General features: G+C 41.3%; 1 protein-coding gene across 2 annotated transcripts in view; it reads right to left on the bottom strand.

Annotated features, from left to right (window-relative positions):
* The window catches only part of LOC127006123 (phosphoglycerate kinase-like), a 30,938-nt gene extending 15,933 nt beyond the window's left edge, over window positions 1-15,005 (bottom strand). Inside the window, exons 1-6 of one of the 2 annotated variants that reach the window (XM_050875641.1) lie at window positions 14,837-15,005; window positions 11,244-11,383; window positions 8,099-8,307; window positions 4,281-4,480; window positions 2,086-2,224; window positions 1,374-1,508 (exon numbers count right to left, since the gene is read on the bottom strand). In XM_050875641.1, coding sequence (XP_050731598.1) covers window positions 1,374-1,508; window positions 2,086-2,224; window positions 4,281-4,480; window positions 8,099-8,307; window positions 11,244-11,383; window positions 14,837-14,898 — 885 coding nt within the window. In that variant the 5' untranslated portion in view covers window positions 14,899-15,005. Of the gene's footprint in view, window positions 1-1,373; window positions 1,509-2,085; window positions 2,225-4,280; window positions 4,481-8,098; window positions 8,308-11,243; window positions 11,384-14,125; window positions 14,274-14,836 lie in introns of those variants that run through there. The other variant, XM_050875644.1, reaches the window with a different exon arrangement.
* Between the last annotated feature and the right edge of the window lie 42 nt (window positions 15,006-15,047).

The raw sequence follows: 15,047 nt of genomic DNA, 5'->3' as shown, positions 1-15,047 counted from the left end.
TTCGTGAAGATAGTGTATGAAGGAAGGATTGAAGGAGGGGGTGTCATGGGAAGACCATGTGTGAAATGGATCAATAGGGTGAATGAATATTGGAGCGAGAGAGTTGGAAGTAGCAGGATTGAGTGTGCTGAGAGGGAGTGCCAGAACAGGGAGAGATGGAGACACTTCTGCCGCAGCCACCCCCTGGAGGGAAGTTCCTGCAGGGGGAGTAGGGTGTCGGAGATACAGATAGATAGTCTTATATGGCGGGAAATACGGTATGTTCTGTGTGTCATCCAGCTGGTGGCAGGGAGGGAAGTGCGGCATTGCCAGGCTTCTATCAGCATCAAATGTCAGGCAATGGTTTACTTATACATTACAGTACATGAGAGTTGTATGTGACACATAGGAGTCACAACACGATGCCCTTATAATGTTTCTGAGTACAGCTATAGTTCTTATAGTAACATAAAGCTCCTATTTCCTTAAAGCTTTGGCACAATGGCTGTGCCTTGTGGTGGTTGTTGTGGTGATGGGGCATTGGGGCAGCCTTGTTCCACCTCTACTACCCAGCTGTGATATTTATAGTATAGGGGTTGTAGGAAGCTTAATGGGTTATCCTCTTCTTCATCATTGCCATGGTCATCATCATCATCATCTGAGGGTAGATGAGGTGGTGGTGATGGAGATAGAGGGTATGAGCTTACACTCACGTTGGAACCACATCAGGACGTAGGTATGATTGGAGGCTCCATTTTCTCCAAATCCTCTGCTGTAAGGGCATAATTTTCCAAAGAAGAGTCTTCAGAGGCACTGTTGGTGTACTCATAAGACTAACACCATTTCTAAAGCCTCAGTTAGGTTGAGAATGACCTTGGCGGGGGCGTAGAACTCAGTGAGACATGTCTGCACACCTCCTGCGAGTGACACGTGAGGGGTGGGAGGTAAGTTGGCAAAAAGTGTATACTTGCCCCACATTCTGACTTACACGTGTGAATATTACAACCCTATGACCATTATGTAGGGAGATATAGGGTTGAGTGTCACACATGAAAGCAACGGATAAGAGCCATCACTGGGGCTGTACTGGTTAAAAATAGACTTGATCACCACTTCCTCCACCATAATATTTGCTGAGGCAGAAATGCAAAGTCTTGGTTGTCATTTGGTTTAATGTAGTTTCACTTAGGTTTATGGAAAGACCACGTAGTCTGTTCCATAGGGTCTGTATGGTCTGAATATGTATGTAAACTCTCTCTCTCTCTCTCTCTCTCTCTCTCTTATTCTACAGACTCTAATGAAAGAAAGTTAAATATACTTTACAATATCTTCCAGATATTATTAAAAGTTGGCTATAAAACAGAAACATGTTAACAAAAGCACTAACAACTTACATTAGCATTTTCATCAAATTTGTCAGCTGTGATAAAGTCAACTGGGAAATGCATCTTTACATTCTTCTGTTGGGCTTTTTCCATCAGCTTGTTGACAATCTTGGCACCTTCTTCATCATACAATGATGTCCCAATCTGTTATATAGAAAAATAAAGGGAACATCTTACTCATGCTTCTTATACATACCTGAAAACTAAGGAAAATACAATCTGGAAAAAAAATAATTTTAGATTTATTTTGGTAAAAAAGTGAATATTCCATGCAGGCAAATACAGTATATACATTAGAAGGCATAAAAAGGATTGCAAAAATTTGATAATTACTTGATAGTAACTGCAAGATTCCCTTCCAGTCTGACATAAATCAGTAAAGTATTTAAAATTGATAACTTTACAGCTCATGCTCATAGCAAGTGCCAATATATATATGGTACCAAAACACAAGACTGTACTTCACGGAGGAACTGTTTAACGCTAAATTGTAGTCATTATTGCCATACTGCCTCATGCCTGGTTTGGTCCCATGTACATCAAACTATGGCAATTCATTTAACCTAAAGAGTTATTACATGATCAAACCAGCAACACATTTGACAGATGGCATCAAAAGAAAGGCTATGGGGAAAAGAAAATGCATTTATTTAAACACACTGCAAATAAATTATTTGACAAATACAAATTATAAAATATGGAATAATTTGTATCATCATACCTCCATATTTTTGGTAATCTTGAGGAAGGTGAATGCCATACCACCCACAATCATCATCTCGTCCACCTTGTCTAACATGCTCTCAATGAGCTGAATCTTGTCCTTCACCTTGGCTCCTCCCAAAATAGCCAGGAAAGGTCTGAAAAGTAGGAAGTTATTATTCATTTAAATGTCTACTTGATACTTCTTACAGGTATGAATGGTTCCTTACATTTGAAATTGTTAATGTGTACAATGACAAGAAAAGACAATATAGGTAGCTGGTGGAATGGCCCTGAGACTGTGAATTATCAGTCTGATGCACCTTGGTTAAAGATGGCTGCAGTTGCCAGCTACCAAGAAGCATTCCCATCGAAGTATTTTTGAAATTTCTGGTCAGTATCAACACTCCACTTGCAAGTCCTGTATGTATGTACATTTTTTTTTTTTTCCAGCTTAGTGCTTTTTATAAGAGTAACTTAACCTTCCATGGTGATGATCACAGATTACTCTTGAACCTTCATGGTACATTTGCAGCAATAAATTATTCTTTTGATTCAGTGATATAGGCATGTGCAAAATCATTTAAATTTCCCTTCATTGTTGCTGACTCAAGTTAAGGGGACAGTACGCCGTTGAATATTAAGATAAAAATTGAAAATATACGAAATTGAGTTACATGTTGTCCCATGATGATTATGTTAAGTTTATGGCTTAAAACTTATATTCAGTAGCACCGTTTGAAATTTGGCATGCGAGGCCAGCCCAGGTACAGGGCGGGGCGCCATTTTGGCCCGGCTGGAGTGAAAAGGTTAGAATTATCATACACTTGGCTCTCGATTTAACGGACCCCAATTTAACGGATTTCGGATTTAACGGACCACAAAATCTCAACGGACAAATACCCAACAACGGACATTCTGTCTGTTGCTGGGTAGATTTGTCCGGTGTAATACCGGCTTTGGAAACATCAAAACACTAAATTAATAACAATATCACAGAAAGTGATATTTTTCATCAAAACTGCTTGCATCACCTCCCTTAAGGAGGTCGAGGAGAGTGAAGCCCCCCTCCCCCCTCCCGTTAAGTAGGTTAGGTTAAGTTAGGTTTGGTTAAATTTATTTGGCTCGCGGTTTGGGGCGGCAGAAATATGAAGCGCGGGATGGGACATGGCGGCGGCGTGTGTGGTCCAGTTTGTGGGCCTGTGTTGCGAGAAATACCTCTTTGCAAAAACAAGTCGTGCTGCTGTCCGCCACGCACGCATACAGGGGGTATACACAGCAGGAAAAACATTAATTTACCTGGTTTTGTTCAATTAGTGTGTCCACTTCCAAGTGTGAGCAGTGAGTGAAATGAATAGACAGTATGCATGTTGAACCTCTCTCTGTGAGTTGTTTTGCGGCTGCGGTGGCGGGCGGCAGTGGGTGCAACAGCCACTGAAAAGTCTGTCATTTATTGATTTGTGACAGAAACAATTATCACTTTATTTCATAACACACTGAAAAAAAAAAAAAACAAAAAAAAAAAAAAAAAGTTTCATCTGCCCATGCGAGACTAACACACTTGCAGAATTTTACCCATACACGTAAACAATATCCCCCCCCCCCCCCACAGGGCCCCACTGTCAACCCTTGATCACTGGAAGGCCAACAAAACAACACATGTCGGCGGAGTGGAGGCGAAGGTGGAGATGGCTTCTTCTGGAGTGTTCTATAGGGCTAGTTAGGCTGTGCCTGTCTTATGGCACCAACGCAGAACAGGTCAAAAGAAGAAGAAGCGCGGTTTGTTTTGTTGGTCCTCTAGCGGAGCTCGGACAGAGAGAGCTCGAGCTGGATGAGTTGTGAACGCCACCTATACAGACAACGTGCAGACAGCATACACAACAAAAGAACTATATACATACGTTTATTATTAGGTTTTTCGGTATCATTTTAAGTATATTTTTTTAACAGTAATTTTATTGTATACCGGCATTTATCGTATGCAAGTATTTTCAAGCAACAGACCACCCTTCCCCCCTTTTAATCCGTTAAATCAAGGGCCAAGTGTACTAGAAATTACTACTGTGAATTATTTACTAAGGCTTGTTTCTCTTAATAAAACTGGGTAAAGAGAATATCATACATGTAATAAAAACAGAATCATACCTACAACAAGCAGTTAGTAAAGCCTCTGCTGAAAACAGGGTCATTAGGGAAGATGAAGACAACACTAACCTTTCTGGGTTATCCAAAGCTTTGGCAAAATAGGTGAGCTCCTTCTTGAGCAGAAAACCACTAGCACGCTGTTCATATCCTTGCCCAAGCATGGAAGAGTGAGCACGATGGGCTGTACCAAAAGCATCATTAATATACACGTCTCCCAGTTTCCGCAGTGAAGCACGGAATTCTTCCACCTTGGCAGGATCAGCTTTCACCTAAAGGGAAAAATAAACATCAAAATCATTCCACAATTCAAACTAAAAATCTAGATTTTAAAAGTAACTGCAGCAACAATTATGTAATGACCATTGGTGCCTCTGTAATAAGCTGGATCCCAAGCTCCTAGCCGAGTAAAGACACTTCTGATTGGTTGTTCGTGGGTGGGGACCCCCATCTGACAACTCTATTGCCCAACACATTAGCCTGGGTTCAAAAGATATTCATATTTCTTTACTTAGTTCATCTGTTTCAAAATCTAGGTAAATTTTGCCGATACCATTTCATTGTGCAGCGTTTGTACAACTATATTACGGTTTTCGAAACCAAACGGGGTAACAAAATAAAGTAATTACAGTGAGTAGAAGTCAGAGAATAACATTTAATGTTTATACCACATTCAACTTTTCAATATTTGCAGCCATTACAGAATCAATTTTATAATAGAACAGTTGTTCTCATACATAAAATCCCTCTGAATATGGTGGTATTTTGATTTTAGACATACTGCTACATAAAGGGAGACAAGAAAGATTTGTAAAAATTGGTATAAACATTAAACATTATATTCTGACTTCTCACCATAATTATTTTTTCCTCCTACTGACTTCTGAAAATCATTATAGTTTTACAATTACTGCTCAAGTCAATGGTGTCAACAAATTTCACCTATCTTGTGTAACAGATGAGCTAATTAAAGAATTATGAAAAATTTCTGAGCCTAGGCTAGTATGTTGGGCGATGGAGACATCAGGCACCTCGCCCACCAACAGATAACCAGCACTTACTTGGCTAGGGATCAAACCATCCAGCCTGAGTGAATAGACTATAGCTATGAATCCATGGGCCCAGGTTTGAATACTGGTCAGGGCAAAAATTACAGTACTCCCTCATTTTTGCGTGTTCTGATTTTTCGATACATAAATTAAGCGACCAAGATTCCCAGAATGTGATATTTACAAAAGCCTAATTTTGAAATGTAACTTGAGTTTTGTGGGTGTACCAGCACCTCAGCAGTGCAGTGGTTAGAGTCCCTGACAACGAAACTCCAGGCATGGGTTCAAATCCCAGCCCAGGCGGTTGGCATGCAGCCCACCCAACTGGTCAGCCTTCCTTTCAAGATGGTCGGTGAATGGGTAGCTGGGGAGACCCGGGGAAGGTAAACTGTGGTAACCTGGCTGTTACACTGGCCCTGTGTCGGGTTAACCCACCACAGGCTGAAAGGTCAAAGGAATGAAGATGACCACTGCCGCCATGCGCAGCTATAGCGTAGGCTCCCAACATTACCTTTACCCTTCTTGTAAGAAAGTGCAGGGTTCTACACTAGCTTTCAGGGGGAGGGGTGGCAGGGTTGTGGCATCAGGCCTTGCTGCAGCCCAATGTATAACCCAACTGCTGTATCTTTTCACTCCTATTGTTCAGTTTCTTCTGTGTTCTTAGGGAGTTTTTCAAGAATTTTGCACAGAGATTAAAAGTTGACTACATTGGATAGTAAACTCAGCAAAATTCTAGTCATAATATCAACTACAAGCATGTCAGTTATATTCTCCTGAGGTCAGCAAGTTGAGGTCAAAAGAAAAGGAAGAAGAAAGTATTTGATGCTAGGCATAGTAGGTAGTCGTGTGTTTGTTTCAAAACAAGGAGTTCCACGAAGCTACATATAGCTACTGCCATTGCCCAGATCCAGGGGTGTGATTGGTTTACTTGTTAGCTGCACAACTCCCTGCAGGTCGGGGAGGGGGGTGGGGAGCCAAACCGAACAGTGAATCGGCCAAGCACAACAAAAGAGGCATCCCACACAACAGCTCCCTCACTATATTCACTAAGCAGCTCTAACAAGCAACCCATTACTGGTGGAAACAGCAATTAATTCAATTCAATGAAACATTCATAAAAAGTAAGAAGATGCAGCAGGGGTGACCCTGGCCACATTTATATAATTATGACATGTCCTTTGCTTACAAGTATGCCCCCTTCCTGCACAACCTCCTGCACAACGATTTGGCTGGGCATCTGGCTAATGCTCAATTGTATAACATTGCACAACGTTGCATGGCTCATGGGTCAACTGCATGCGGGGTGGCAGAGCATTCATTGCCTCTAGTAATAGTGAGAGCGACAAAGAGGGCACTGAGCCGCAGTAGGCCAGTCCAATCCTCCATCCCTGCAAGCCCAGTCACTGTACGAGTCCAGGTAAAATTCTGCCGTGAAAAGGTAGAACACATTAACTCCAAAATTTTGATTCAATTGTCTTCACTTGTCTCAACTCGCTACAAGTGGGGGGTTGATCCAAACTAGACAGTTGATCAGCTGAGCACAACAAAAAATGGCTACCAACAACAACAGCTCCCTCACAATATTTCCTCAGCAGCTTTCATGGGCAACCATTTACCAGAAACAGCAATCAGAGTTGAATAAAGCATTAGAAGAAGGTAAGAAGGTGCAGCAGAAGTGACACTGGCCACATCCATATAGCTACACTACCGCTTTTGTTAACAAAGACTGATCCCACGCCCCTTTGGTGCAACTTGTTCGCTCTGTTGTGGCCATTTCATAAACCGAATGCAGGGCAGCTTTCACTATTGTCAGTGGCTAAACATGCACCTGACTGAATCAGCGGGAAAATGATGGGAGTGTCAACCAATCACTGAGCAAAGATGGTCGATGACGTACCAATCAACGATGTGTACTGTACGCCCTAAAAGATTAAAATCCACCGATACACCCAGGCATTGTGTGTGTGATAGCATGAGTATGGCAGCTTTTAGGGTGTGCATGATTGCAGAGAATTGCGATGGCAGAAGGTGTGGTAGAAGGGGTTGGGTGTACATCAGTTTTATCAACATTCTTCTTTCTACTTCAGATAGCTAGGGCACTTATATCCCATTCTTTACCCTTTTACTGAGATGGTTTGGGTTGTTATAACCCATTCTTTACCTTTTTACTGACCATACAATTCAATGTGCTCCTGCACAGTTGCTGTCCATATACAGAGGCCTTGTCTGCCCTCGTATGGAGTATGCATCTCATGTGTGGGGGGGCTCCACTCACACAGCTCTTCTGGACAGAGTGGAGGCTGGCTCTCTGCTTCTCATCAGCCTCCCTCTCCCTAGTCACTGATAGTCTTTCTCTTCCTCCATGTTGCCTCTGTTCTCTTCTTCTCTTCATCTTCTATCATCGCTTGACTGCTCTGCTTTCTTGCTACTCTAACCCCTCCCAGCCTCCCCTCCCGCCCCCCTCACTGGGATGACTTGCTGTATGCTCATCCTCCCCTTGTCCAAACACCTTTATGCAGCATTCATTAACCAGCATCTTACTTCTTTAAACCCCTTGTTTGGTAATCTTCCTCTGTCTCCTCCCTTCCCTGTTTATTTAACTCCTCAGGACGAGGAACTCTACCTCTTCCTTCCCTATTCCTTTCCTCCTCTGCTCTTTTTTTTTTTTTTTTTTTTTTTTTTTTTAGTTTTTTTTTTTTTATTATTTTTTTTTTTTTTTTTTTTTTTTTGCCTCCTTTGTTGTTGTAAAAAAAAAAAAAATATGTCAAAACCATATATTCATACTCATACATTCATAAATTTTCAAAATGCATAAGAGATGAAAAGAAGAATTCTGCATACCTTAGCTCCAGATGCATCAACTCCTTTGCCTTCCTCCTCCACATGGAACCTCAAATTCTCCAGAAGGATGATGGAGCCAGGGGCAGGATCAGCACAAGCAGCTTCTACCTCTGGCCCAACACAGTCAGAAAGGAATGTCACTTCCTTGTTCAACAAAGTCTTAAGTTCCTCAGCAACAGGGGCCAGTGTGAACTTCATATTCTTGTTGCCTATAATATCAAACAAAGAATGTTTTCAAATTAAATACATACGCATGACAAAGTAAATGGTAACAGTCAAGCTATTGGAAAACCATATTATATGATTTGCATACAACATTCATGCATACTTAGCAACCCTAATTCTTCTGTTACAATTTCCTCGTCTCAATTATATCACAAGTGTGTCAAACGACCCAATTGTATTGGTGCTTCATGAAATTATAAATATAAGTATGAATAATGTAAAAACAAAGATATGGTGTGACCTTGAATAATTTTCCTAGGCCTTTTAGCTCAACCCTTAAATGCAACTGAAGGGCCATTTTATTGAAACCACGTGGAAATACAGTCTCAATAGTTTTTTACATAAGTACTATCTCTATAAATGTTAAATTTTCACTTTCCACAGTAACTAAATATTTACAAATATAGTATCTAGGATATGGTAAAAATAAAGGGGGGTCACAATGGGTAATGTGTCAATACATGGTAGCAGACTAATATGCATCCCTTATCTTTAGTCTAAATCCCTAAATAATGGACTGGAGGATGAATTCTACATTAAAAAAAAAAGTCATCTTATATAAAAATTCTGGCCCTTTATCACAACTTTACTCATTTCATAAGGAAAATAAATGTCATTTATGGAAAATATAAGGGCTTTTCCTGATGTGCAAGTAATATGAAGCCATTTTGTGCACTTTCACTTTTTCATGGTATTTGACAACCTTTAGGGGAATATCCCGACACCATGTCGCAGTTAAAGGGTTAAGTGAAAAAGAAAATAGCAAAGACTTCGTGGTGAGGACCCAAACAAAATTTCAATGACTACGTATTTGCAAGAAATTTATGTATGTATGTATGGCTGATGAATAATGCCACTTATGATATTTTATGCTGCTTTATGCATGTATACATCTTCCTCTCCTTGGGAACGGCCGAATTACGATCAAGTAGAGCATAAATGCTTCGAGTGGCATTGTGAAAATTCCTCAAGTGCCACCTTTGTGCAATCTGGTGGATAACTGAAAATGAGCGAATCTGCGAATAGTGAACCCACGAATATAAGGAGACATGAATACTTCTCTTACTGTTTCTACCTGATAGCTACTGCTAGTGGGCCGGTGATTGGCCAAGTAGGCCAGGAGGTGGCAGGAACAGTAATAAAGGGTGTAAACCAGAGAACTTAGAGAGGGGTGGGGAAAAGCTGAAGCATGACTAGCAGAAGGGGCTTAAAAAGTGCAACTATGACAAGAGGAGAGATAAAAAATTTTGATGAAATGGACACAGGTGCTTGCAATCCAGCGACTGCTCAAAGTAAAGATCTAACTGCCACCGGCCCAGTCGCCACACCATAAATTCATACAGGTTTGTTCTTGTCCATTGTGGGCAGACTCAGCACCAGTTGAGCCACATCATGGCGCAATAATTCCAGGGCTTCCACTTTTGGGTAAATTGAGCCTTAAAGTAGGGTAACTGGACAATTAGAGAAACTCTTTGGTATTTTAGGGTAATGCATCTTCCATTTCCAACTCTTTGAACTCAGGATTTAATAACAAAATTAGATATTTTCCACCTGACAAAAAATAAACTTAATATAATAAAAATAAGTGTCAGTTATGGAAAAAAGTAAAAAATGCATTAATTTGCAGGAAATCTTGGGTAAAATATACGAATTTAGGATAAACTGGAGGCTTCTTGCTCTTCTCTTCTTGTTGATGCTTGTTGCGCTCTTTGTTCAGTTCAGCTGCGACGTTGTCACCGTGTAGTCACATTCATTATTGCCTCTTTGTTTATTGTTATTGACGTCATGGAAGGTGACCCAAGCGAGGATGTTTCTGTACCACCTGAGGATGCTGACTCTGTTAGGGAGCCGGCAGCAGCTGTAGGTGAAGCGGAGGACACTCAAGCTGATGGCCAGGAGTCCCAAAAGTTCCAGAACACATGGCCCCACCTGGAGAAGTACTTTGTCCTTAAATCAAGAGATACAGGTAACTCTCGATTTACGCGAGTTTGGTTTACGCGTTTTTTTAAATAACGCGGGGTCCAAAATCCAAATAAATGTTTAATTTACACGTTTTTTCACTTGTACACGATATCTTACAGAGTGGCCACTAGATGTCTCACGCAACTGGACTCACACGGCGCCGCGGCCACACAGCTGAGCTCAGTTCTTCCTGCGCGCCACTTGAACAACATTACAGTACCCACGCTGCCACGCTACTCAACAATAGGGGTGCGCAGGTACCAGTACCAGTACCGGTACTAATGGTACCAGCTATACGGAACGGTACTGGTACCAGACTGCTCGGTACCAGTACCAATACTAGCCAGTTGCTCATGGTGTCCCTCACTTCTTCCTCACACGAGTGAGGCTGAGATTAAGTGCTTGAGTGGATATCTCAGTGATATGGATATTCTCCCTCTCTCCCTCTCCACTGAATGAATATTTATTTTTCGATAGAAACTTACCTCTTGTTTGATTTACATTGTTTTTGATTTACGCAACCTCTTCAAGGACACAATACTCGCGTAAATCAAGAGTTACCTGTAGGACGAACACCAATGTCTTGCACTTCCGGTGCATCATGTGCCACCCCAAGGAGACCATGCATGCTATACCTTTCTGGAAAGCTCTATGTCTAAGCTACAACATATTGAAATTTCAGATCACTAGGTCTGTTTTAAGGTTTTTAGAGCCAAAATACTAAACCCGAAGCTAAATCCATATAAAAAAGTTAGCAGTTAGTGTTAGCTTCCACTAATTTCTTTATCAGTTTAGCAGTTTAGCGTAAGCAAAGCTGACTTTCTAGTTAGTGGATTACCAGTTAGCAGTTAGCGAAGCTACCTTTTTGGTTAGTGGTGCCCACCACTGCTGTAAAACAATATACTTTTCCAAAATCTATGTAGAACACAAATCATAAACTTTAAAGTATTCAACCTACCATCAGGGCGCCCAAGATGAGAACATAACACCACACTCTTGGCTTGGTGATCAAGAGCATACTTCACAGAGTCTAGAGCAGCTACAATTCGCTGGTTGTTGGTGATTTTACCATCCTTGAGGGGAACATTAAAATCAACTCTGAAACAGAACAAAGATTCACTGCATGAGCATGTTTATTCACTTATTTCTTTTTCTAATACATCATGAACGGTAAGAGATCAAGTTCTATCTATCTATGTACCCACATTTTTTATGTCCTGTTCACTTGAGGGAATTTCCTTCTAGATGACCACATCTGAAGCATCTCCAACTTTCCCAGTTCTGACACTGTTTCAGTCTACTCAATTCCTTGCCTACCAATTCTTTCTCCCCAATACTCTTCCATTCTATTGATCCATTTCACTGGTGATACCCCCTGACCCCCTCTCCTTGCTGGAGTGAACTGATTTTTTCAGAGGTGAATATTTTGGAGTGGGCTGAGTAGTGCATGTAAACACACAAAGGCACATGCGCAGTAAAGGGGGGCAGGGGACCGATCAGTCCGCTACACCGGACTGTATGTTGATGACCTTTCGCCACTTGACAATGACTTGAAAAATCAGCGTGTTTTGGTGGGGGGATCGAACCTAGTTTGCGCCAAGTCCTTGGGCCGCACACTAACCACTTTGCCACCGCCTCCCCAGAATTCCACTTAATCTTAACCCCTTCAATCCGGCAACACCGACGTCTGTGTCACCGTATGGAAAGGGTTAGTCCTCTTCTAAACCTCTTCCATTTCCTCTTAATCCTCTTCTAAACCTCTTAAAAGGAAATGGAAGAGGATTAAGAGGTTTAGAAGAGGATTAATCCTCTTCCATATGCTCTTGATCCTTTCCACACTGTGATGCCGACGTTTGAATCACGGATGGAAAGGGTTAAGTTGAACACTTCAGTAATTGAATATGTAGTAATAGTACTTTATAAATGTTAAATGATGACCTAGTCAAGAAATATGGGCATTGTAAGGTAGTGTTTATTATTATAAAGGTAACGTTCATCATCGGTGCAAGGCAATAGCCTTTTCTTGTTTGTAAACAAGAGCATGTGTTGTGCCAGCATATCAAGACCTGCCTTTCGCCGTTATTACTGGACCATTGGGCCCGTTATTCGGTAGGATAGGATCGATTTACTTTATTAGCAATTCTATAGGAATTCTATTCTATTGGGGAGGAGGTGGTTGAGTGGTTAGTGTGCAGGTCCTGCATTTCGCCTTGTCCTGGACGATGTGGGTTCGAGTCTGCCGCTACCAGCCAAGAAAAAATGCCGTCACTATAAGCACTTGCCTGCACCATGATGGGCTTGGGCAGACCACCAGGCCCAACCAAGAAACCCTACTGGCGCTTTGGTCCTGGATGTAAAAACAATAAATAAAAATAAAAAAATAAATAAATAAATAAAATTGCTGATTCTATAGGACCAAGTCTCAAAATAATGGCAATGCTGTTTAACCGGCATGAGCTTCCCCCCGTTCGTGCCTGATAAATGAGGTTATACTGTAAACATAAATAAACTTTGTAAATCTAACCTGACCAGACTTAACTAAATCTAGCCTAACCATACCTAACCTGCTGTGCTCTGCAGCCAAAATGCAATAAACAGAAATAAATCTCATGATATATGCCCCTCAGACCATACTTTAAGAAATAATATCTCACAGACAAGTGATTTGTGATGACAAAGCTATAAGGCAGTGTGTTTAAGTGAATAACTGTTCTTTACAATGAAGCTGATGAACTTCTGGAATAATACCACATAATGATTCTCCATAATTACTCATCTATGAATTACAAAAATCTTTATTTCATTCCAGTGGGGCACTCCATAACCCTGGCACACAACAGGGTGAGCCAAGTGACAGGGATAATTTACAGGGCTGTAATTTCTGATGGGGCTAGGGGCAATAGCCTCCCAATGTAAATGCCCCTAAGAGGGCTTTTAAAAAAAATCACCCCACCTGTGCATGCTCGCTTCGCCAGCTGGGGTATACCCATTTCGTCACCACTATTTACACCCGTTTTGTCACCACTGTTTTCATCCGTTTCGTCACCACGCTTTTCCTCCCTGTTTAAGAATCTTCATGACTCTTTTTTCATATGGATATGCCAGCCAAAAAAATAAATAAATAAATAAATAAATAAAATTAATGAATAAAAAAAGCAAATAGGAATGAAGTAAACACAAAAAATGGTCAGAGTGTGACCATTATCTGTATATGAAAATAAAAACCCATACTTCTTTTTACATTGCAGTAGAAATAGATCAAAAGGCACATACAATATTTGCTTTGTTGCAAAACAATAGCAACAACAACAAAAATTTAAAAACTAACAATATAAATATTTTGGTGGGGAGCTACCACAATTTTAGTGAGGACATGCGTAAATTAATTGTTAATCATATATTGGACTTGGAAGAAGACACTGACAGCTTCTCAGAAATTTTGTAGTGGTAATGTATTTTTTCTCGTATGGACTTGTCGGAACGCACACCAGTTGCCCACTGACCAGACGATGTTATCAAGCCATGTTTGCCTTATATAATCTGTTAATTTTCTTGCAGGTTCGCATTGCTGTGTTTTTTCCTGGAGTTCTTCAAAGGCTGATCGGATATGTCGTTTAGGCAGGTAGGGAAGAGCAATTGAGGAGTTGACGTACAAAATCGTATACTGGTCCTCACTCTACATATGCAGTCGCCAGGCCAACCTGTTGCACTTTCCGCCAGATGGCTTGTGCCCAGTGAAAAAAATTAACCGATGGATACACTTCTCTATTCTACATTGCTACTTCAAAATCCATTATTACTTCTTCAACACAGTACTACTCATTATTTTTGTATTCTCACCTGTGCATCTCCTGAGTCAAGTTCGTAACACACCCTGTGTCTCCACTGATGACATTTATCACACAATAGAGCCTGCTGACGTAATCACACTTCGTTCCGACAGCCTGAACAAGGGTGACAAGCTCCACTACTGTATGTCATCCTGAGGTGAATATTTGGCTTGCCACTGTGAGAACTGTCAATGGTTTCGATCAAGTGATCGAGTTATTCGATAAGAAACATTCATTGACAGTTTCATTAGATTCAGAGTTGAATGAGAAAATTACCCTGTTGAAATTTGTGGTGACGAAACGCATTTCACATTGGTGACGAATTGGAGTGCTTTGGTGACGAAATGGTTTTTGTTGGCGAACCGGGTATGTGAGGAACTGGACTGGTGACGAAATGGGGCGGATACATTCCATTTCGTCACTAGTCACCTCCCCCCACACACACATAAAAAACCTGCCCTGCCGATGCCCTCTAGCCCCTCCCCCCACAGGCCCAAATTACGGACCTGATTTAGCACACCTGAGCGCTCTATTTGTCACTTACTATTTGTTTTGGGGTCTAAGAGGTTACATCAGCATATACCCAAAGTAGAGAGTCAAATTAATATATACCCTAAAGAACTGCATGAATATTAACATTACTCCGGCGAAGCACTCGTCCACGGCACCGGTAAACAACCACAGGAAAAATAGTCGAATAATCTTGACGACAAGCACTAACCTCATCAGGATTCTCTTGTTGGCGAGATCCACCTTGTCAACACTGAGTTTGTTGAGAGCCATGGCTGCCGGGATGAGCAAACGAATGTCTGGTCTGGCAAAGACGGGGCTCGGAGGTCGTCTTCTTCGGAGCCGCTGTGATCTGCGCAGGGTTGCCAAGGCTCTCGAGCACGCGAGCGACAGATCAGCTGGCGTTACCACCCTTTAAACGC

This window comes from Eriocheir sinensis, chromosome 32 (genome assembly GCF_024679095.1).
Source record: "Eriocheir sinensis breed Jianghai 21 chromosome 32, ASM2467909v1, whole genome shotgun sequence".
NCBI classification, from domain to species: domain Eukaryota; kingdom Metazoa; phylum Arthropoda; class Malacostraca; order Decapoda; family Varunidae; genus Eriocheir; species Eriocheir sinensis.
The sequence above is the reverse complement of the archived record's forward strand: the minus strand, read 5'-3'. Positions and strand labels throughout refer to the sequence as shown.